This window comes from Mchenga conophoros, linkage group LG1, assembly GCF_057382185.1.
Source record: "Mchenga conophoros isolate Kocher_MC1m ecotype Shallow Benthic linkage group LG1, M_conophoros_male_GT1.1, whole genome shotgun sequence".
Taxonomy (NCBI): Eukaryota; Metazoa; Chordata; class Actinopteri; order Cichliformes; family Cichlidae; genus Mchenga; species Mchenga conophoros.
The window spans coordinates 22,385,408-22,409,602 of record NC_140526.1 but is presented as its reverse complement, the minus strand read 5'-3'; the positions used below and the strand labels follow the sequence as shown (position 1 = coordinate 22,409,602).

The window sequence follows — 24,195 nt, the reverse complement described above, 5'->3', positions numbered from 1 at the left end:
TATCAAGAGAAGAGCCCTCAGATTTTGTCAAAAGAATCCCTTAATCTTCAAACACATGGCAGATTCTAGCACTCACAAGCCGGGTTGATTATCACAACTTTAGTTGGCAAAGCTGAAACACAGTGACGATGGCTTCAACTCAGACGCTCTATAAACAATGTGATGGGCTCGATAATGTGTCTGTTTCAGACCATTAAAATGATCATGTATTAGTTTTTAGTTGACAGCAACTCAACATTTACAGTGTTATATTTATCCCACAGGGGTAACCATTAGTAATGATTTGGTTTTATAGTCTGTGTAGAAACTGAGATTCCTGTGTGTGTGTGTGTGTGTGTGTGTGTGTTTAATGAATAAATCTCACTTTAACATCAGTTTTTTTGAGAAACTTTATGAGTTGGACTGTTGGCATGTCTTTTTGGTATAATGCCCTTCTTTTCTTATCCCTGAGCTTTCCAGGAAGTGTGCAAGCCCCCCCTCCCAAAAACAACAAAAACACTCTGCACTGAAGTCCACATGGTGCTGCCCTGACAACAGTCAGTGGATTTGCTGTGTGTTGATAGTGGAACTTAGCTGACTTGAAGTACAAAGAAGGGATTGTTCTAACACCACGGCTATTGCAAAACTCACGTTTACGTACACCTCACTGCTGGTGAGCTGTGCAGCCTTCAGCCCTTAACTACCTGGTTAATGGTTACTGATGTTATCTTCAAGTTTCCTAAAGTGTAATGTTTTCAGATTTTCTCAGCTGATCTGAGAATGATTTACTTAGGCTCACATGTTGTACAAATTAAGTATAGTTTCATTAGGAAAATTTTACTCAGAGCACTCCTGAAACACTCACATTATTTTGAGGATAAAATTGTCCAAGCTAATGGGTGAGACTTTTGTCATTTGTGGCAGCAGATTGAAATAGAGTTCGTCAGGCTGTCATACTTCCAGCAAATCTCCCAGGGAGTGACCCAATTTTGAAACCATCTTCCAAAATCAACCCGCTTCAATCCCTGAACATAATGTTACAGATGAAAGAGGTCTGTGTCTTTAGTCTGACGGATGTAGATTAATCTAAGTAAAAGGAAAGTAAGACTATTTTGGGAAAAAGGTAACATTTTTAATAATTATTAGTTTTGTTTTATAGTTCCAGCTTTACAATGTCACGGTCAACGAACCGCTCTGTGTCTATGTGCTTAAAACAATCATCTCGGATCACTCTAGGCGCCATCGGAGAGTGGCACCGCACATACCAGGTATAAATATTGGCTATCTGGCATGAAAAGAAGTGGGGCTTATCTGGACTGCTCTGGGCTCACTAGGCCAACGACCCTCACTGTGAAGTCATGAATACCCGGCTCCCACTCAGTCTTTACTCTGAAGATTTGTGCCAGCATATGCACTCATGTCTTGAGTCGCGGTTGTTCACCCTGTGGACAATTCAATATTTGTTCCACAAGACATAAAAGACACGATATTCTGGAACAACAAAAATGAAAAAAAGATGCTTGAGTAGCCTCTTCTTGCAATCCCAGCATCTCACACCTTCATGTCATTACATTGAGGGCAATTCAGTACACCTGGAGCCCTGTCAGACCCATACCCTTCACATCCTGGTGGCCAACTCGTTTGGTGGGGGGTACCATGACAAGAAACCATCCACTCTTTATAGATGTTTATACTCTGTCTATAAGGAGGCAGATAGAGTGGTGGTGGTATTTAACCAAATGCCCTTCCTAAGCAAACCCCAAAGGGAATTTGTGTCTCATATACACACAATAATCCGGTTGTTCAGTGATGACGCGACGAATCCTACTCCGGGTCTAAAGTAGTCTGCGTTTAATATGGTTTTTGTGTTGTTAACATGTTTAATGTTATGTATTTTCTTCTATTTGATCTCAAAAAGCTCCTAAAACAGTCAGTGATCCCTGTTGACCTCCCTCGGCTTTTATTACCACTAATCACTAATCATTTATTTAAGCTCAGTTTTTAAAACCTTAGGATGTAACTACAGCCCAGCCCATGCAGCAGTATATGAATGACTAACCTCGCATTGTGGATGGATTATCTAAGTTGCTCTCCTGGCTGAAGTTTGGTCCTTTTACAGCATCCTGCCATGCGATTACATTTGTTTCTGACCACCGAGAACACTCACGGTAACTTTTATCGAGTGGAAAAAAAGTTAGCTTGTTTATATTATGCTAACATAGCTGTGTCGCTAGCGGTCACGTAGCACATCATTATATACCAGCTAGACCAACTTCAGTTACCCTACAAACGTCACTGCTGTTTAGTTTTCTGTCTTCATTTATGCTGGAAGTGATAGCACAGCTGTACGTTTTAATTTGTTTCCAAAACCCCGCAGTCAGGACATGCTATATTGTATTTAGATAGAAGCTAGCGAGCTAACTCCCTGCTAACGTCTAACTCCGTTAAATGTCATAAATTCCGTATTCATGGATGCCTGGATGTTAAACTCAATTGTTACACCTGGTAGAGCAGAACGCTGATCATTTTATTAAAGATGAAAGACTTTAGACAGTTTTTCAACTCTCAGTAATGCCACAGTGATCGTTTGATATATGGACCTGCAGCGGAGTTTAGACCCAGACAAGGCTAGTGACGTCAGACTGAACAACCAGATTACATGTAAGCCTGTGAGAATGAAAAGGTTTTGAGTTTGCTTCTGGAACAAACTACATTAAATTATGCCAAACTTTCTGCAGACACAGTTATAACTGACCTCAGGTCAGCGGGCAGCTTGTTCCAAAGAAGCAACCTCAGCACACTTATATCTAATTCTGGGAATAGTTCAAAGATCTGCACGTGATGACTTTTTTGAACTTATCCTTGGCTGTTTGATTGTTTAGGTCTGCTTGCTTTGTTAGATTGTTAAAAATGTGGTTTGGCGTCAAATATGACAACTTAACCATGACTATGCTTTTGCAGTCAGGTCCCCTTGGTTTACAAATGACCGGCTAGAAGAGATCAGGCTCACAGACTTACTTCTTAGAACTCAGTTTTCCCGACTTTGTTTTAAGTGGTTCTGCTACATGTGATTTCTTCTATCTTTTGGTTTTAGTTTTCATGCTAATTGCCTGCCTCTAGTCTTTCATTTATTTAATTATGTCTTTTATTCTCTTTGTTGTGTACACATGTACACAAAAGGTCCTCTGAAGGTCCTTTTGTCTAGGCTTCCTGTTTAAATCTACCCTTTGAGTATGCTGCTTTTTCACTTCTGTCAAAGCATTTTTTTAAGCTCTGTTTTTTTAAAGATGCAAGTATATAAAGAAAGTTTCTTCTTTTCTTCTTCTTCTTCTTATTAGTATTATCATCATTATTATAGTAAGCCCTGTCTCACTGTTGCATAATACATCAGGTACTGATGCCAAAGGACACTCTGAGAGCGCAGAGCTGATATGCCAGTGGCTTTGACATACAATAACAATTTTTTTCATTACACAAACTCATGACATAACATAAATTATAATATTACTAGTGATTACTAAACGCTGTGTATTATTATCTCATTACTTACAAAAACTGAGAAAACTGAGTACACTAAGGTTCACTTTCGACCACTTCACTGGCACTCACTGAGAATAAGAAAAGTGGAATTCTATAGCTCCCCTAGGGAGAAAATTACCACGCCGAGGTACAATGGCGTCCTGTTGAGGACACGGTTTACATTGTTGAAAGGGTTAACAATGCTGTGGGCCAGTCCAGGCGGAAGTGTTTGAAATCCACACTGAATCACTCTTAGCTTCTACACCAAAAAAAGGCTCTCTCAGCTTTTTTCTCAAATTTAGTTGCCTTTTCCGTCAATATTTCATCGTTGCCTGAGATTTCTGATGAATATTTATCTTGCTTTTGTCCCACAGCTTGTTATGATTTTAGTTTGTGCTTGCATTTTTTTTAAATAGTTGACGTTTTTGATCAGTGCTGTGAGTTAATTAGCCGTGAGATGTTTTGAAGCAGTTTTTTTTTTTTAAACAGGAAATGGAAAATAAAGAAGTTTAATGTCCCTACAGGCCTTTATCATAACCCTGTCTTAATGAAGCTGAAGCTTTCTTTTTTCTGCTAACACATCAAATCCAGGCCTCACTGCTGAGGCCACAACATGGTTGCCAAAATAGATGGAACAAACAAGGTCAAAGGGGCGATAAACAAACTTTTCCTTTTCAAAGCTTTTCTAATGTGTAAGTTAAATTAACTGTAAGGGTTCATTTGTCTTCTGTCAAAGGGGTATTATACTTTTGGTTCCTGGCATTAAGTTTTAAAATTTTAAAGTCAAGTAAAACTAAGTATGTGTCTCTGTACAGGACCCTGTATGAGACAGCTAGTCTCTGACAGGTAATCACTTAAAAACAATTGTTTTCCCAACTGGTGTTCCTGGGCCCTGAGGCAGGAAGCTAGTCCTGTTTCTTTGTTTCTCAGTGAGGCAAAGAAGCAGAAAGTCTCGAGTGACCTGATCAAACCTTTCATCCTGTCAGAAATGGTCAACTCTCAGATTAAGTGATGTCAGATGTTATCCTTGGATGTTAAACCTTACCAAAGTCGTCTATTGACATCAGTAAGACCAACTATAGTTGAATGACCTTGTGTTTCTGCGGGTTGTAGTTGTAAAAAGTACATGTTTTGAAAGTTTCTAGTGCCATGGGAAGTCACGAAGAAACATACAGGGATCAGTGCACAAGTTTTGTTTCAACAAAGCATCGGTGAAGGTTGGTTTTATCTGAAAATCGGCTCTGCTCCACGTTTCATTTGCAGTGTGTTTTTTCTTGTCCACCTGTGCCAGCTGTGTTTGTTAAACTGCATCCATTAGGCGTGTCTTCAGAATCTGATAGCATCACTTTTAATGTAGCTTAAGCACATTTGTTAACTGTTTATTCTTGTACTGTACAGCACTAACCACTAAGCAGGGATTCTGACATGAGTGCATCAAGTTACCACACATATATCTTCGAAAGCATTAGATGGTAAAGCAATTTTCTTAAACATTTTGAAAATTTTAAATCATAGCTGAAACAAAAACGATACGTTTGTGATAGGGAGTAAAACAACACATTGAAGGAACTGCTTTGCCAGGTTGGCTTTGTCTTTTACTAAACTACTGACTTGGGAATATATTAAAAAAATTTATTGAAGCATCAACATAGTTAATTTTATACGTACTCACCGATTAATCTGGCTAATTCTGAAACAGCATGCGACGTTTAGACATTCTTATTGCAGCATCATCAGCTTAGCTTCTATATTTTTACTGGTAGCTTAGCTTTTGCAAGCTCATTTTAATTAAACTCGAAGATTGTTGTACTTATTTTACACAGCTACACCACTTGTGCTGTACGGCTTTCCAGAAATGTTTTAACTGGGATTATATAACTAAAAAAAGTAAATGTTTGCTTGTTTAAATTATGGTGATATTGTGACTGTGGGGAAAAATAGTGGTTTACTCCAAAGCTATACAAAATGATGGGTTTTAAAAGAGCACTGTCAACTCACAATGTGGCGGTATATGTGGGGGTAATATGTGATGTTTCAGTGTCAGCACAGCTGTGTTGCACCACTGATATACTGCCACTGATGTGGTGAGAAAGAGAGAGGAGGAACTTTTTTAGTTCTCTTTCTTTTTCAGTTACAGCAGACTAATGAAATACATTAACTAACTGAGCAGTAGTTTAAGACAACACTCCAAAAATGTGATACTCGGGTCTTGCAGGGGGTCAGTTGAGACCTAGAATAATTCACTACCAATATTGTGGTAGGGATGGCAGACAGTTCACGTTCCAACCCCAGAACTAGGGATTTATAGTCGACTCCTGTTTCGATACTTTCTATTCTGAGGCTTGTGATGAGTTGAGTTTTTAATTATTTCATATTTCATGTTGAGGAAAATTTCATGTAGGTTGTGTGTTGCACAATAGTGCTTGCTGAGGCTAGTCGTTTTTATGTGACTTTACCAAATGATTGTGGGTTATTTTGGAACCTATAGGTGTCTTTTTTTTTTTTTTTTACTTAACAGCCCTTTTGTGGTATTCTTGAAATTAAAAAACACACCCAACAGGCTGAATGCATTGCAGGGTACTGGAAACAGCAATATGATGTATTGCTGTTTTGCCAGCCTGCCAAAGATCTTATTGGATTTCTTTTTTTTCTTGTTTGAATCTCACTCACACACACATGCAAACTACATGGACAACACCGACACACAAACAATATGATAAACTTGCTTAGAAGCGTGAATCATTAATCTATGAGAAAGGCAGCGACGCACCTGATAATGTCATCTTAGCAGCAAATGCACGGACAGTGAAATTGATATTTGGACTCTTGGCCAAGGATTTGCAAATGTGCTGCTGGTGAGATAGCAGGTGCTTTCACCTTTGCTGGGTTATTTATGTTGACTTGTTGTTATTATCAGTAGATCATGACTAAAGCTCTTATGTTTCTGCATCCATCTTCACAACTTACGTGTGAGGCAGCCAGGACTTTTATTTGAGGTCAGAGTGATTTTCTAAAAAAAGGGCCATATTGTCAACATCATGTCCACAATGACTCATTACAGGGTTTGTGGCAGTTAAAAAATAAATAATGCTCAGTATTGCCTGGGCCTGCAAATAGGGATGGAGACTGAAGCAGTGGACTGAATAAAGATGATGAAAACAAAGAGCAGATTTAGTGTCTGGTACAGTAAGCTTTTGTTCTGCAGAATACAGAGGAAGCTTTCTATCAGGCCTTGTTTGGACTGCAGGCCTGAGGTGTGCGCTGGTTGATGATGTACATTATGTAGAATGAGTCATTCACTGTCTAGATGACTTGAGCAGGTTGAGAAGTCAGAGCTGGAGCAGCAGGAGTCAGAGCAGAAACAGGGCAGGGGAGATGACCGAGCTGGGATGGGGACCTGCTGTTGCAGTTGTCTGCCCATCAGGCACGAGACTGACGGGGCTGATCATGAAACAAAGGTGGTTGCAGAGCTGGAGCTCTCCAATTTGGAGGAGAAGGAGAGGCAGGTTGAGGCAAGGTAATACTTTTTTTAGCCTTGAATTGTATCTCTGTGCCTGATTAGTGTTTTCATGTCACTACATTACTATGATTGTGGTAAAGCATGCCATCTTTGACTTTAACTAGCATGCAGGAAGATGTGACAGAAATTGAAACATGCAGCATTTTTGTCAGCTATCATTTACAACTCTTTTCAACTTATTAAAGAAAGAGGCTCTGGACCGTAGTAATTTCAGCTGCCTCTCTGGAGGAAAAGCAGTTTGTATACCTCTCTCTGATTAAATTCAGATGACAGTTCTTTCTGCCGCATTCTGTCAGAGCCCGAGTGTGACTGGAGCCACTGCAGAGAGAAGCAGGTCCCACCGTGTCCTCATCTCACCAGATGGGTGACAGGAGAAGTGATTAGTTAGCACAAAGGAAATGATGGATGTTCTGTAACATGGGAAAAGAAACGAAAGAAAACTTACATTTTGTTTGTGCAATACTTTGTATTTTACCCAGAGTTTGCTTTAAAGTGATAAGCAGTATAAAGAGTAAATGTGAGCAAGTGCTCCTGTGTTGCCACGAATACAGGAAAGCCACTGGTTTTCAGTGATTATGTGTCCTGTAAAGTAAAGGTTTATGAGCTGAGTAAAACATCTTTTAATTTTCTAACTAACTACATTTATAACATACGCTGAATCTGCAACATAGCATGTGCTAAAACTGCCACAAACAAGCCACAAGGGCAGTTTATTTGAATTGAACTGGACTGCTAGGCTTTCTTTGTAATGTTTGCATGGTCTACATGTGACTCTGTGGGTTTCCTCCTGCAGTCTAAAGCTCTTAATGTTAGGCTAACTTGTAAGTCTAAACTAAGTGTGAATATGAATGGTCTGTCTCTCTGTGTTAGCCCTGTGATGGATTGGTGACCTGTCAAGGCTGTACTCCACCTCTTTCCAGTTGTCAGCTGTGATATGCTCCGCTGCACCTCCACCCCTTATCCAACCCACCTGAACTGGATTAGCAGTTAAAAGGATGAATGAATATACTTATTGTTATTAATTATTGTATTATAAATATTACCAGTGGCTTATAATTTAACATAAAAGAGCTTTAGCTCTTGCTTAAATTAATACAGCCACACAGAGTATTCTTTATTAGGTGTTTTAGCCGTTTTCTTGCTTTTTAAAAAACAAAACAAAAAAGCAAGCAAACACACAAAGCTGCGGGTTATGACAAACCTGCCTGGTACGAAAAGACAAACAGGAAAAAGTTTGTGACCAGTGGGCAAAGTGGAGCTGTCAATCGAGTGAATATGAGAAACACTGCCAATGAGCGCTTTTGTTTCTCAGTTTCTGCTTAGTATTTAACACAGCTGTGTGCTAAAAAGTGGTGAATGTGAAGGCTATATATGTCAAACATTGGCAGCGTGTTGTGCTAACCCAAGTGGAGAGAAACGTTATTATAAAATTGCTTATTAATTGCTACAGTGCATCCTACAAAGCACATGATCCTACATCCTACCTGCTCTATCTCTCTGCAGATAAGTTTCTAGAAATTTCTAATCATGCAGGGTGCTTTACTGCTGATATATTCCAAAAGGCTGAAAAACCAAACACTTCAATAAGCTTATGTTAGCAGCAGATTGAGTGTATGAGCTGTGAGAAAATGTTGCTTATTGTGGATTACTTGATTGAATATTGCTGTTTCCATTAATGGAATATTGAGTGTGAAAAAAAAAAGAAAAGAAATGAAAAGACTGGACCGACCACTGCTACTGAGAGCAGATGTGAGGGTTTGAGCAATTTCTCTCACTGCAGCATTCATCGAGCACATTGACCACACAGCTGTGTGATTTCTTGCAAACCGATCCAATTTAATTTGCCTCAGTGCAAAGATGCATGGCTAATTTTGTATTCATGAGCCTTTCCTCAGTGCTTCTTTTTTCTATTCTAAATCTTTGATTGATTAATTAAAACCTGCTGTGATCTGGCATTACCTCTAATCATTCTGTTTAAGTTATATAGTGACAAAAAAGTGCTAATTTTAAGCGATGTATTCATGTTTTTAAAACTGCAGTCTCTGCGATGCTGCACCGGCTCTCAACTGTCATCGGATCAATGAGACCTGCTGAAGCACTAGCAGGAGAACCATGGTGCTGTTCTGCATGTAGCCACTAGATACTGCTGTTGTGTCTTTGTACACTTCACCAAGACACTTATTGACAGTTTGGTGGTTTATCACACATTTTTTTTTCCATCTCTGCCAATGACAAGGTCAGATAACGGAGATTACACATAAAGTGTTGAATCAGGTATATTTTTTTATTGTGGTTTCATCCTATGACAGCATCTAACTCAAGCTTGAGTTACAAGCTTGTTTTACTTTTTAACGAGATATAATAATTCACCATTCATCTCACAGTGTGATTACCCCTTTCGTGTATTTGTTCTGTAATGTATAGCTAAATGTCAGAACATCCCGTCTCTCTGAGCTATTTGAGAGTCTGTTAATTCAAACCTTTTTTTCTTGTGTTGTGGGTTTCCTGTTTGCTAACCGGATGGATCAGATACAGTAAATTAAAAACCTTAATTTGTTATACGGTAGCCGGGATAAAAGCAGTGTATGGATATCGACATGGTATGGATTGACCTACCCTCAGGTTTGACCACCTTCATTCAGCCCTCTGGTCTTATCTATATGTCTGTCTGTGGATTATTGAACCGGCACTGCAGCAGCCTGCACCAGCCACTCAGGTTTGCTCTCCATCCATTCCTCTCTCCCCCAGGCGGACTGGGATGTGATCTGATAAAGAGGACTCTGGGTGAGACGGAAGGCTCTGGTTGCAGTCAGAGACCAAGGTCAGCACTTTGCTGGACACCGCAAAGAGGTGATAACTATTCATCTGTGATAATCAAAAAGAGCGGCACCTTTAGAGTTTTGTTTCAGGCCAGGTCCAGCTCTTTTTCTCATCACCAGCTTCTGCATCGACACTAAGCAGCAAAGTGTTATTTTATTATTCCCCAGTGAGCATAAGTAGAGCTATATTCTGCAAGGGCCGCCAGTGTTACCGATTGATCAAGAGTAGAGAGAGAGAGAGGGCTGAAACAGCAGTTATGCTCCTATCTGACACCCCTCTTTTTCTACTTTCTAGCACACCCACTAGCATACACTTTAGCAAGCTCAGTTTTCATATGTTAAGAGAGCAGAAAGGGAAACTCCCTATTGGTTGTCTTCAGAATCAGGACAGATGTGGACATCTGAGGCTTTTTAAGTGGACTCACTGTATTACGTCTGATCACTAAACTGGTGAGTAGCAACATGTGCATATATATGAGTTTATAGTTTTTAGAAACAAGCCAGGAGTATGTAGATTAGTCTATTATATACTTAGTGACTGTAATGTCCAACATATTTGTCTTGGGACAAAAATAGAATGACCTGTTCTACAAACAGTTTCAACTTTTGAAGAAACGCATTGTTCTGTCTGTTGTTCACTTCATCATATTGATGAAGCTTTTTATTGCAAGCATTAAAATGTTTCATTGCTTTGTCCTCTTTGTAATTTTATTACTTACCTAAGTGCTCGAGTACCCTCCACAGATCTCAGTTCTCTTCTTTGCATGTAAATCGATTCCTGTTATAGATTACTTTCAGTAGTTTCACACTTTTTGAAATGCTACTGCTTGTGCGGCGAGTTTCTGAGTATTCTGATCTGTCACCTACTGTAAATCAGGCAATAATATCACATTAGTAAAATACTGTGTTACAAATAAAACGTCTGCATTCAAAATCTCTAAGTAGGAAAGTAAGTAAAGCAAAGTGTACTATCAAGAAAACAGTGCTAATTTCTGGTAGTGCATAATGCAATGCAGTGATTGCCCTTTCTATGTATTAATATTTAACTCTGGTGGGTGAATATTACTTATGTATTCTGTATTGGACGGTTTCATTTAGAATGAGAAATCTGCATAGTAGTTAATTTATTACAGACAGTGGCAGACTTAATGTTGGGGAGCAGTGGAGTGTTTACGGAACTTTAGAAATCACATCATCAGATGCGCCTCAGCAGACTGATCTTAGCAATGTGATGATGGTGTGTTGGTGAGCCACCCACAGATGTATGTATATGTGTACATTCATTATCCCCCCCACCCCTCTGTAAAGCTTGCCGCGTTTGCCTGCATCTCTACAGCTGCCCAACATAACAGAAAGTTAAAGTGAATGTAGAGGAGAGACAGAGATAATTAGCATTTAGCAAAAGATATGGCTAAATGCTACGCTAACAATCAGGGACCAGATCAGTCAAAAGCAGTAACTTAACAAGTGCACTTACCCCATTTCTACAGTTGTCGAATGAGCGACAGTCATTTTAAAGTTTGAATGAACGCTGTGTCTGTTTATAAGGTGTGGGCTTATTTTTGTGTGTATCTGGCCTCGTATGCTTGATGTGCTATGTTTGATATCAGTCCTGCTGAGGGTGTACAAGTAGCCATTTGTCACTTCATACCTAGTAGTGCTGACAACAGCCATTATATTTATAGGAAGAAGAAGCTGTTTTACATCTGATATGATTTGTATGTTGGCGTTAGTCCATGCAATTAAATTAATTACCTTCAAAACTGTGCAGTGCGATACATGAATATGTTGAAAGAGGCGGCTAGGACACAATTCAGATGGTGTTTGGTGGTGGTCGGACCCAGATATCTGACAGACTGGTATTATCGCCACAGTGTTGAAGTCTTTACTTGCAGCGCCATGCCTCTGACTCCTGTGGTATGATAATGAGATGTGAAGCAGTGTGGAGATGGATGAGAAAGAGCAGCAGAGGGTGAAACTAAGGGAATGAGAGCAGCAGGGGCAGGACACATCGACTACATGTTCATGTGTGTACTTGTGTGCTCAGGTGCCATCAGATTAATTTTCACTTAAAGCCTAACTGCTTTAATAGCTAATTGAAGGTATTTGTAGCATGACATAGTCGTCAGTCTCTTTGGTTTATAGTCTTCACTTTCTCATGTTATCTGATGTCTCCGCTATGCAAAATGTTCCCCTTTTGTCTTTTCTTGGTGTTTAAATTCATCATGTTGGACAGTATTGTCCTGTTGTGCATATGCAGAAGGACTGAGGTAATGTTTGCAAAAGAAAAACATCATTAGAAGATCATTTGTAGAGACTGGTAACATGGGAATATAGAGAGTATAAACTGTAGTCATCGCCTTTTCATGTAATAAACTTTTCCATCATACTATCTGGCAGAATAAGCACTTACAACATAGTATATTTCTAGTACTTACTTCAGCTCAGTTCAGTTTTAATATTATAGGCTTATAAATCACAACAAAAGTAATCAAGTGCTCTTCATATTGTAAGAATTTCAAGTATTCCAAATTTAGCAATCAAATGATTGGGAGGGGCAGCCATCTGTTTTAAGCCAGTGGAAAGACAAGATCATAAAGTGATGACGAACAACAAACAGGGAAACACATGTGACATGCAGCAGTAGTACGGGGGAGTAAAAGTGAGAGGAAAAAGAGGAGCGGTGCTCAGTACATCATGGTAGAACCTCCATCTGCTTGAGCCTATTGCAGCATAACTAAGAGTTTAGAAAAAAGGAAAAAACAAACAAAGCCTAATCTTAAAAGTACAAAAGGAGGGGGAGGTGGGGTCTGCCTGCCAAACCCAAACTGAGAGCTTGTCCCACACGAGAGGGGCCTGATATCTGGATGCTTTAGCTCTCAGTGTACTTGCTAAAACACTTACTTTAATATTTTTGGATATTTAAGATAGATTTATTTTAGTACTCTAAAAGAACAGCTTTGCATGTTTCACAGTCGTAAACAATCCTTTTCTATCGTATACTGTCCGCTGGTGCAGCCCCTTTTATTATCCTTTCTAAAACAAGTGCCTTTAAGGTTTGGTTCTGTGCACCTGGAATGATTTTATTAAGGACATAGTGTCTCTGAAAGTAACAGATTCAAGAGTAGAAAAAACACTGTCTGAAATAAAGCATTTAGAGGAGTGTGGAGTCGGGGCCCTTGCACACTGACTGACTGCAGTTTTGAAACTTTGGCCATGTTTCATATGAGCAACCACGACTGAAACAATATCTGTTAGAGAAAGTAAGAAAGAGCATAATAGATCCCCCCTTTTAGAAGTGATAGGATGTGATCGTTCAGGACTTTGTATGTCAGGAGATGGATTTTAAAATCATTCCTGGATTTTACAGAGAGCCTGTGAAGTGAAGCTAATGTAGTTTTTCTCTGGTCCCAGTTAGTGCTCTCACTGCAGCATTTTGGATGCTGCTACCCATTCTCTCCCTTTTCCTCACCCCCTCATCTCTTTTTTTTTTTAATTCCTCATCCATCCATCCTTCCTTCCTTCCTCCTTAACTCCCCCCTTTTATGCTGTGTATTGGCTGCATGACTGCAGAGAGAATGGAGCAAAGCATCCAGTTCAGGGAAGTGCTCTGGCGACAGAGCTCTGCTGAGGAACGCATTTATTAGAAGAGAGAAGGAGGAGAGCTGAGGAAGAAAAGAGTACCGTTAATGGGAGGGAAAGAGGGAAGAGATTATGATTATATTGTTATGGCTTATTCTTTGTACCTGTGGTGTTAGTTTGTGCTTTGGGACCTCTTAAAAGACTTATTGGTGAGGTTGATTGGCCTCGATAATACCAATCACACGGGTGTCACTCAGAAACCCGGGACACTTCGGTGATTGCATATATTTTTAGTTTCACCTAAGCAGCAAAGGCGGGAAGGAGGATGTTTTGAATGAACTGACGCCACGGGGCTCAGCAGAGGACGTCAGCAACAGCGGCACTACCAGCTGAGAGAAGTACACACACACAGGCACCACTGAGACGAGCACAGCACAGCAAATCACAGACCTGCAGCTAACATGCTGGGCCAGCCAGGACAATCAACCTCACACGTCTCCTACAAGAGGCAGCCAGTGTATGGGGCGACTCACAGGTGTGTATCCCAGCCCCTCTCTTAGCACATATATGGGACTGTATTGCTGCATAGCTTGTCGGGAGCTGTGTGTGTGTGTGTGTGTGCTAAGGCTTTCCAGCAGGCAGGAAATAAAATGCTTTAGATTGCATGTTGTTAAGTGTTTGTACAAAGTCTACATGCAGGCAGGCAGATTTCAGAGGCATGCTGAAAAGTGTCCGCTATCTCTTTTTGCTGCCAACAAGGCATCTGGCTTTTTATGCCTGTATAAACCTACTGATTGCTTTTGGAGGGTGTGTGTACCTGTGCGAACTGGATCAGTCTTTACGGGGGTGAAGAGACAGAGAGGGAAAAGAAAGAGAGGGAGAGAGAGAGAGAGAGAGAGAGAGAGAGAGAGAGAGGGAGATGCTCACTGCAGTGCTTCATGATCACAGGTCACTGATTGCTGTGTTGATGTCAGCAGAACTGTGATCCCTTGGGCTTGTATACTTTAATGTAGATCTCTCTATAGGCTAGACTATTGTAGGGGTTTAATGCAGTCCTAAGTTCAGAGTGAGCCAGACTTGTAAAAGAATGTAGTTTACATGGGAGTGCGTGTTTATTCTTAGTGCACTTGCTGTTTGTTAGGACCCTTTACATATGCAGACAAACAGCACACCTGCTGTATGTTACATGTTTCTTACACACCTCAAATCCTATATGTTACACTCTATAAACTACATGCAGTGGGCGCTGTTGCCTTAAATAAAAGACTAAATTGTTACATTAGTATAATTGTTCAAAATGGATCATATATGTAATTGATACAGCAGCATATAGTATGCATGCTGCTGTAGACAGACAGCTTTACATTAACACAGTTCGAAGCCCAGTGTATGAAAAGCCAAAGAGCAGCTTGAAGCCGGCAATTTTGAAGCTGCTCTTTGGTTTATTGGTGTGGTTAATGCCACTTTTAAATGGGATGTGACATGGAAACCATCCATTTATTGATCTGCACAAACTACATCAAGCTTATTGCCATTCTGTCAGGGTCTTTATGTTAGCTGAAGCGATAAGGTTACTTAGCCTGTTTGTCATTCCTACATATGCTTCTGCATCGGCCAGATCCCCCGCAGTGCTCTCTGCCACAGAGGCAGTAAGCACCACACTGCAAAATTTCTTCTAAGATCAGCAAATAGCAGAGCGTGAAGGCTTGGATCATCTTTGAATCAATAGTCTTTTAATTGCAGTATGCTACATTAACAGCACAGCACATGTTGAAATAACATTAATGAGACTGGTGAGTTTTTTCCAGTCCTGTGCGGTTGTCTGGTTTTAATGGATTAGCTAATGCTCACCTTCTAGTGTTGAACATCTGACTCAATGTTTAGTTCACCAAAACAGTCCCCAGTCACACCCAGCACAGCTCATCCTTCCTGCTTCAGTCCTCGGCCACAGAGTGGAATGTAGCCAAAAGCCATAGTGCTTCATTTGTATGCTTATCTGACATAGAGGTCATGTCTTTGATTGAATGGCTGGAGCACTTCAGGCTGAAAAATGAAACACCAAAAATAGGTGCAGTGGATAGAATACCTTTGAATACAGGGGACAGACCCCACCCCACTGCACATTTCCAGGGACACTTACTATTTCTAAGAATAGACTATAATGGTGATACTTAACAGAAGGTTAAAGCATTTGAAAAGGGAGGGTCTTCTCAGTGTATTAAGATCGTGACCTTTTTAAATCCCCCAAACTGTTATTTAGTTGAGCCGCTGTGAGTGGGATAGAGATTCCAGGGAAGAGACTGTTCTAGTAAAATCTCCATCCTGCTGGCTGGTAAGAGTTTTTCGAGCAGTGCACCAGATGTGGCCTACCTTCCCTGCCTTAATAAACCCACTAAGTCACAGCAAGCTTTCCTCACACACAGGATACAGAGGGCTAAAAATAGCCTTCATTTACCCTCTGCCAGCCAAGTGGACCCTCACCTAATTAATTTAATCCATCAGTTTAATTTCCATGTTGAACTGTGATAGCATGCATGCTTTGGCAGTCAACAGAGAGAGATGCAATGTGTTATTACATGTTTTTTGTGAAAGAAAATGGGTAACAAAATTTGCTAACAAATAATAATTCTAAACATTTGATCAATGTGTTTGATCAACAATCATGTGGTCTAGTGATGAAGGATTTAATGTCATCACTGTGCTCCTCTGGTCTCAGTAAGGGAATACCAGGAAAAAAAATAGCTATGTGTGCAGCAGACATGAAGCCTGGACAAATTCTAGTTGATGTTGTGTGGTTTCTGGACTGCAGGGGCCTTTGTGTGTGGTGCCTGGGTGTTGTTCATTGCCACAGAGCACTGCAGTCGTGGAGTAGCTGCTTTTTGTCTTAACCCCGTGTATCACTGTAATATAACTCCCCAGTGGGAGTGTGTTCATTGGCTGCCTGTACTCTGGGCTGTGTGTCTTCTCAGATTCTGTAATGAGAACTGCAGGAGAGATTTCTCTAAGCCTCAGGCAATCTGGGCACAGGTAGCTCCCAGCACACAGACACCCTCACACAGAAAGAGCCGACTCAGTCCCGCGAAGGAAGAATGTGACGGAAGAAAGCATTCGCCATCCTTGATGAGATTTCAGAAATGTCTTCGTTATTTTAGATACACTGTACACATTCAATGGTAAAGATAAGCGTGTGGTTTAGAAAAAAGAAAGTGCTGTGCTTTACAAACTTGGATGCCCTCAGGCCTTGGATTCTTACCAACATAATCACTTTTTGAAAACTGTCACTAAATGTAAATGAAGTGAAGACACTTACAATAAATACATTTCATCGGGATGATTTCATATATCTGTGTGTGTTAGTGTGTGTGTGTGTGTGTGTGTGTGTGTGTGTGTGTGTGTGTGTGTGTGTGTGTGTGTGTGTGTGTGTGTGTGCTGGTTAGGGTTAAGTAGAGGGTATTTAGTGGCTGGATGATATAATAAAGTCTCTGACACAATTGTGTAAAGGATTTAGACATGTTTCACAGCATGAGGGTTAGCTGAATCCGATTGTTAGAGAATCCAGTGGCTGTTTATCTGCTTCTCTGCTTTTGGACAAAAGCACTGGCAAGTGATATGGCTTTCATGAAATGTGGAAAACGGGGATTACCCTGGTTCAGATAAAGTAAGCCTTAAGGCTACAATAAGATACAGCTACATCTGCTTTGTTTCACTACATTGCAAAGAGCATATGGTGAACTGAAGGCACAGGAGAACATATATATATATATATATATATATATATATATATATATGTGTGTGTGTATATATGTGTGTATATATATATATATATATATATATCTCCCTGAACTGATATTGTTACACTATAGTAGTTATATCACTATTAAGTGGTCTCCTCTGTCAGCTATTAGATAGCTATTACCCTATTCAGTGGTAGCTTGAGTCTTTTGGATGTGTCATGTGCAGTTCAGTTAGATCTATCATCATACTACTAGATAGCGCATGTTACAAAGCTCTGTTGGCTACTAAGACATTTTATATGCACCTCTTAAGGCCTATGAGAGCCTCCAATACTGTCCTCTGTTTATCACAGGTTATAATAAAAGAGGAGCACCTTCTGAGCCTGCTAAAAGCTAGAGAGGGTGATATGCAGGGACTGATAACAATTGGAATTTTTTCTTCAATGCACTGATAGCATCTCTACCATTTAGTTTCAAATGAAGGAAGATTTGTTCCCCCTTGCATCAAAGTGGTAGTGAGACAAGAAACAGGGTATAAAGGGTTATGGAAGGTGTTTTACGCTCAGGGGGAATAAAGGAGGGCCGGTGTTTTGTGTAATGAGAAGGTTTTCTGCCAGCTCTTCTGAAGTAAAACATTCACCCAGAAGACAGAACAAACTGCTGTGTCAGTTTCAAGTCTGTGCAGTTTAGCCACAGTATCGCCACCTAATTTCCCACATTATTTATCTATCAGTTTAATACGGTGCTCACCAACTCTATTAATTACTGCAGTTTATTCTTATATTGTGTAGCCTGGCATACTGTAAATTGAATAGAAGAAATGTTGTTATTTGTGAAAAAGATTCAGATATAGTGTTTTTTTTATTTGAATATTTGCAAATTATGAACTGGAATTTTTGTATCTGATACATGGTGTCTTGCTCACAGTCTGTTTATCTGTTAGCTTTTTATTGATTCAGTTTTTGATGTTGTGGGATTATGGGGTTTAGAGATCAGAGAGATAATCTGTGCATGAACATATGCAGTTTGTCACTCTGTGTGTGCTCAGGGAAACGTGACAGATATTCTCGCTGTGTGACTCAGACACATTCATTCTGCACATCCATCATTTGGTACTGTTCAAAACTGGGTGCAGACAGGTCGAAGACAGAAAAATGCTCGGAATAAACCTCATAAATGATAACTGCTGCTGCATGGGGCTAGCACTGAGGTAGGCCGTGCCTGCATTTTAAGACACATATTTTTAAGATTTGCATTTTTAGGCCACATATTCTTACTTACTTGGTGATGCTAGTCCAGATAACTCTGATGCACACAGTGGTGACGAGCCACATTTTGGTTTGTGCTTTTGTTCACCAGTTTTCACTTTTTCAGGAACTCTTCATCTGTCTTTTTATAAATCTTTTCATGGCTGTTGTATGCAATTGATTCTCTTATTCTGAAGAAAGAGCAGTCATCTCTCACTGTCACCTGAAGAAGTGAAGACAAGCTGGGTTACTGAAGATTCTGTAAAGGTTTACTGGCAGCATAAGAAAGCATTACACATTAGAGGTGGGAATCATCAGACAACCCATGGTGTGATGTTATCACAATACTTCACTCACAATATGGTATTATTGCAATTCTTTTAACATTTTATGATACGCTGAGTATTGCAATAACATATAATGCGATTTGTCACCTATTTTCGATTGCTCATTATGTCCGCAAATATAAATGTAGTCAGTATCTGTATTATCCAATAAGATAAAGTTGTCTTTGTTTTTTTTTCCTGCAAAATGAGATTGACAAACATACCAACACTGTCACTAAAATCTGCAATTTATGTTGCTTTGAGACAGAGTCAGTCTGCTATCAGTCTGCAATTTAATGGTGTCAAGTTGGCAATTAAGTGCAATCTGTTTCTGATAATCAACTGCGATAAGTCATAAAAATCACATATTTGTTGCTGTCTACTTAATCAGAAAATCACATTTAACAGAAATTTCCATTTAACTGTTACATTTGCATTCAGCAACCATCCTATTCTAAATATAACCAGAATACAAGTAGTTTGCAGCCAGCTGAGTTGAGTCCCCTCGAGTTGTGCTCAGTGACAAAGGCTCATTCACACTGATGGCAATGTGCTGGCAATCTGTCTGCATTTATAAATTAGGCAGTAATTATTTGCTAATCTTTGACAATCTCTCTGAGATGGATTGTAGTCAGTCCAAGTCAGACTGCAACTTTTTGCTGGATGTCTTGGGCAATCATCAGTATTAAAAAAACAAAACAAAAATAAAACAATAAATCAATGCAATCACCGTGCAGCCACTGATTTTTTGTCCTAGTTTTCCTCGTGTGACTGAGCCATTAGCTTGCTCTGAATTAGGAAGCAGCTTTGTCAAGCTAAGTATGTCCAGTGTTGGATGTTTTTTTTGGTCGAGCTGATTTAATGTAAGTAAAGATGATTGTGCATGCGATGAGCGCTCTTGTTCATAGCATTCCCCGAGTATATTCATTTATTTCATGAAATATCGATATTTGGTGTTGCTGAATCGATTGCCATGTAAATTCTATACTAGATATAATGCTGCATCCACCCCACCCCCACCCCCAACCATACAACACATCTGTGTACACATGGGAAGAGTGTTAAGAGGCTGTGCATGATGCACCACTGCAAAATCAGTTTTATGCTTACAGGGAAGATGCTGTGACAGCTCTGACACTTATTATGAATATCAATGACGAATGCAGTGGAGTGCAAGAAAGATGTACAGACGATTTCCACAGAATTCTCTCATCTCCTCTTTCATAATTTTGCTTTGGCACTGATTATAGAAAATGTTTAATCTGACGGGTTATTGGGAATAGTCTTTTTTTGTAAATTCCTTTATATGCATGTCACTGCTCAAAAACATTGCCCCACTATAAACACAGATCGTGTCATGTGATTGCATAGCCTTAGTTTTACAAAGGATGCCACAGCTATGCTTTATCATCTGGTTTGCTTGAAAAATGATAGTTTAAACAACCACCTTACTATGTTGTGCTGGATTCTGGGGTTTAATTTAGCTCACATGTTGCTATGTGCCAGATAAATAAACTGCAGATGAAGACTGTTGCTTATTGACAGACCTTTACTTTTAAAAATCTTTTATAGGTTGTTCCAGCCAGACTTTCCCCCTTAATCTCTCTCCTCAAGGATATGTTGCACAATTTATTTATCACCACTCCTGCCATCAAAGACGAATGTAAGGTACAAAGAGGGAAAATATTTCTTCAGTTACTCTAACTTTTCACAACTTTGTATGTTCTTCTCCAACTCTCTGTTTCTTAAACTTTATCACATATAGTCAAAGGAGCTTGCAAAGAAAAGCGTCTGGACTTCTTTAAGTTGCTTGAAGACGTTTCACCTCTCATCCGAGAAGCTTCTTCAGTTCTAAGGTCAAATGGTGGAGAGTCCCAGATATAAACCTAGTGGGAGTAACCCCCCACAGAGGGACAAAAGGACCCCCTGATGATCCTCTAATCGCCTGAGCCAAGGTGTGAAACTGGGTGTGGGTCCCAATCAGCCAGAGTTTCGGGTGTGTTCATTGTGAAACCTGGCCCCACCTTATCATGCGAATTCCTGAGGTCAGATGGCCCAGGATGTGAGTGGGCGTTAAGGCGTCTGGGAAGGGATCTCAAAACTGGATTATAGATGGCAGAGAGTTGGTGTCGTAAACCCCCGCCTCTGTTCAAAGATGGTCGCTCACAGTGGACATAGATGGCTTCTTTCACTCCTCTTTCAAACCATCTGTCCTCTCTGTCCAAAATGTGAACATTGGCATCCTCGAAAGATTGTCCTTTATCCTTAAGATGCAGATGGACTGCTGAGTCTTGTACTGTGGAGGTGGCTCTTCTGTGTTGTGCCATGCGCTTGTGAAGTGGCTGTTTGGTCTCTCCAATGTAGAGGTCTGGGCATTCCTCGCTGCACTGTACAGCATACACCACATTGTTAAGTCTGTGTTTTGGCGTTTTGTCTTTCGGGTGAACCAGTTTTTGTCTGAGCGTGTTGCTGGGTCTGAAATACACTGGGATGTCATGCTTGGAGAAAACTCTCCTGAGTTTTTCTGATACACCGGCTACATAGGGGATGACAATGTTGTTGCGTCTGTCCTTCTTATCCTCCCTCGCTGGTGTCTGGTCTTCTTTTCTGTGCCTCTTTGCTGACTTTAAGAACGCCCATTTAGGATAGCCGCACGTTTTGAGTGCTTCCTTTACATGTGTGTGTTCCTTCTTTTTTCCTTCAGGCTTAGAGGGAACATGTTCTGCCCGGTGGTGTAGGGTCCTAATTACTCCAAGTTTGTGTTCCAAAGGGTGATGGGAGTCAAAGAGGAGGTACTGGTCCGTGTGTGTGGGCTTCCGGTAAACTTCGATGTTGAGTTTGCCGTTCTCTTCAATGTGCACAGCGCAGTCCAGGAAAGGCAAACAGTTGTCCTTTGTGTCTTCCCTGGTGAACTTGATGTTTTTATCCACAGCGTTAATGTGCGCAGTGAAGGATTCCACTTCTTGTGTCTTGATTTTGACCCAGGTGTCGTCCACATATCTGTACCAGTGGCTGGGTACTCTTCCTTTGAAAGAGCCAAGAGCCTTCCTTTCCACTTCCTCCATGTAAAGGTTGGCTACAATAGGTGACACGGGGGAGCCCATGGCACAGCCATGTTTTTGTCTGTAAAAGCCTTCGTTGTATTTGAAATATGTAGTGGTGAGGCAGAGGTCTAACAGTGTGCAGATCTGATCGGGTGTGAAGTTGGTCCTGTCCTCCAAGGAGCTGTCTTCTTGTAGTCGTTTTCTGACAGTCTCCACGGCCTCCGTGGTGGGTATGCAAGTGAAGAGAGAGACTACATCAAAGGACACCATGGTTTCATCTGGATCCAGGGTAAGTTTCTGGACCTTGTCGGTGAAGTCGACAAACACAGACACAGACTTAACAATGTGGTGTATGCTGTACAGTGCAGCGAGGAATGCCCAGACCTCTACATTGGAGAGACCAAACAGCCACTTCACAAGCGCATGGCACAACACAGAAGAGCCACCTCCACAGGACAAGACTCAGCAGTCCATCTGCATCTTAAGGATAAAGGACACTCTTTTGAGGATGCCGGAGTTACTAATTCAGTTGTGTTGTGTGTTTTTACAGGAATTAGATGGGGGGGAAAGGGTGTTACAGGATATCGCTGACCTGTGAAGTATTTTATCTTCTGTCTATTTGTTCTGCTTCCAGAATGACGCATTGCTGCTTTTATGTACTGCCTTGTTTTAGTTCATAAGTTACCCAGATGGGAGGCTATGGGTAGGGACAATAGAAGGAAGAGAGCAGAAGGAATGGGGGAGCTAACATCTTTTTATCTCTTCTGATTCATTGTTATATTTCACAGGCTCATGCTCTTTAATATATTTTATTCTGCTGACAGTGCCATGATCACTTTGCTAGTTAAGCCTCCTACACATGGGTGAGAAGGGGGAGATTCAAGGGTGAGTCAGACAAATTCAAATGAGTCATAACGTAAGAAGGCGCAATAAAAGTTTAATGAGTTTAACCATTATCGCACTATGAAAGTGTCAAAATTGGTGACTTTTGGTAAAATTGATCTGACTGTTGGATCTTGGTGGTATGTTTAGCTTTGGAGTCAGCACAGCTAACGGCCCTGTGTTTATCTTCTGCCCAAAGATTTTCAGCTTTAGCTTTCCTGCACACTTCACATCCCCTTCTGTCCTACATTGCACAGCTAAGCGTTTAGCTGTGTTTGGCTTTGTGATGCGGGTTGGGCTCTGTATTTAGCTGCTGAGCCTGAGGCTCAGTATGTAAAACAGAAGCATATGCTCTAGTTCAGTGTTCCTTAGCCACAGGGGAAATCAGGTTATCAAAGAAAGAAATCGATCTTCTTTGTCATTTTATATTTCACGCTTAAGATTTGTTTTAATTATTTTGACTGTTTTTGCTTGATTTTGTTTTATATGCAAGTGAGCTCCCAGTTTGGATTTAGGACACAGACTCACTCTACTTTTAAGATTATGCTTAAAACTTTACTTTTTCGTAAAGCTTATAGTCTTGTTGAATTAGACTTAGGCTTTCGGTGGGGGGGATTACACACTGAGCATTTCTTTTTCGCTCCCTGTGAAAAACTACTATATTTAATCATTAGCAATTATTAAACTTGGGCTCTCTATTATAGTTTACCTCTTGTCCTGTCTCTCTTTGCTCTCACTCTCAACTGGTCATGGCAGCTGGCTGCCCCTCCCTGAGCCTGGTTATGCCAGCAGTTTCTTCCTGTTAAAAACACGTTTTTCCTTTCCAATGTTGCCAAGTGGGAATTATGGGATAATTTTGGTTTCTTTTTAATATTGTTGTGCATTGAGGCTACTGCTCTTGTACATAAAAATGTAATTGAACTGAACTGAAGCACTCCACTTCAGAATGACCTAGAATACAGTACCTTCCTGTCTGTCTCAGTAAGGAAGGAGTTAAGTCTGTGTTGGCACATAAGCCTTTTTTAGGCATGGGGTACATAATATTGCTGCCTTCATCTCTTACAACAAGGGCATCCTGTCATGCAGAAATAGTTCACTTTGATGTTAATGTTCTCATGGCTTCATTCAGAGTTTCACACAACTCTGACATTTAAATCCATCATACAGATCAAACAAATGATCAGGCTGTATGATTGTAAAGTGAAGAACACAGTGTCCTTTGTGGTTAGCTCCTGATCAGGTCTGTTTCAATGTGGCAAATAATTTATTATAATCAGTAATTAAGTTGCAACTTCACACACTTCGCTGTGATGCTCTTTTGCTCTGGAAATGTGGAAAAAAAAGAAGTCTTTGTATTTTGTACAGATTTACTTTACAATAATTATTATTATTATTATTAAAAGAGAAGAGGGAACATTCATCATTTCATTAACTCTTGCCCCATCATAGGGCAAGTTTGATACTTCCTCAAATTTGGCACGAGATTAGTTGGAAAGTATGAGACCGTGTGAGCAAGCGAGGTGGAAAGTGGCAGACTCATGCC

The 24,195-nt window shown here is 40.3% G+C and overlaps 1 protein-coding gene across 11 annotated transcripts in view; it reads left to right on the top strand.

The window, feature by feature from the left end:
* plekha7b (pleckstrin homology domain containing, family A member 7b) overlaps positions 1-24,195 on the top strand; it is a 74,618-nt gene that overhangs the window by 3,729 nt on the left and 46,694 nt on the right. Inside the window, exon 1 of one of the 11 annotated variants that reach the window (XM_085270061.1) lies at positions 13,815-13,954. The exons of the other annotated variants lie outside the window; for them this stretch is intronic. Within the exon in view, the coding sequence (XP_085126187.1) occupies positions 13,881-13,954 (74 nt within the window). The 5' untranslated portion in view covers positions 13,815-13,880. Of the gene's footprint in view, positions 1-13,814; positions 13,955-24,195 lie in introns of those variants that run through there. 11 annotated transcript variants of the gene reach the window in all.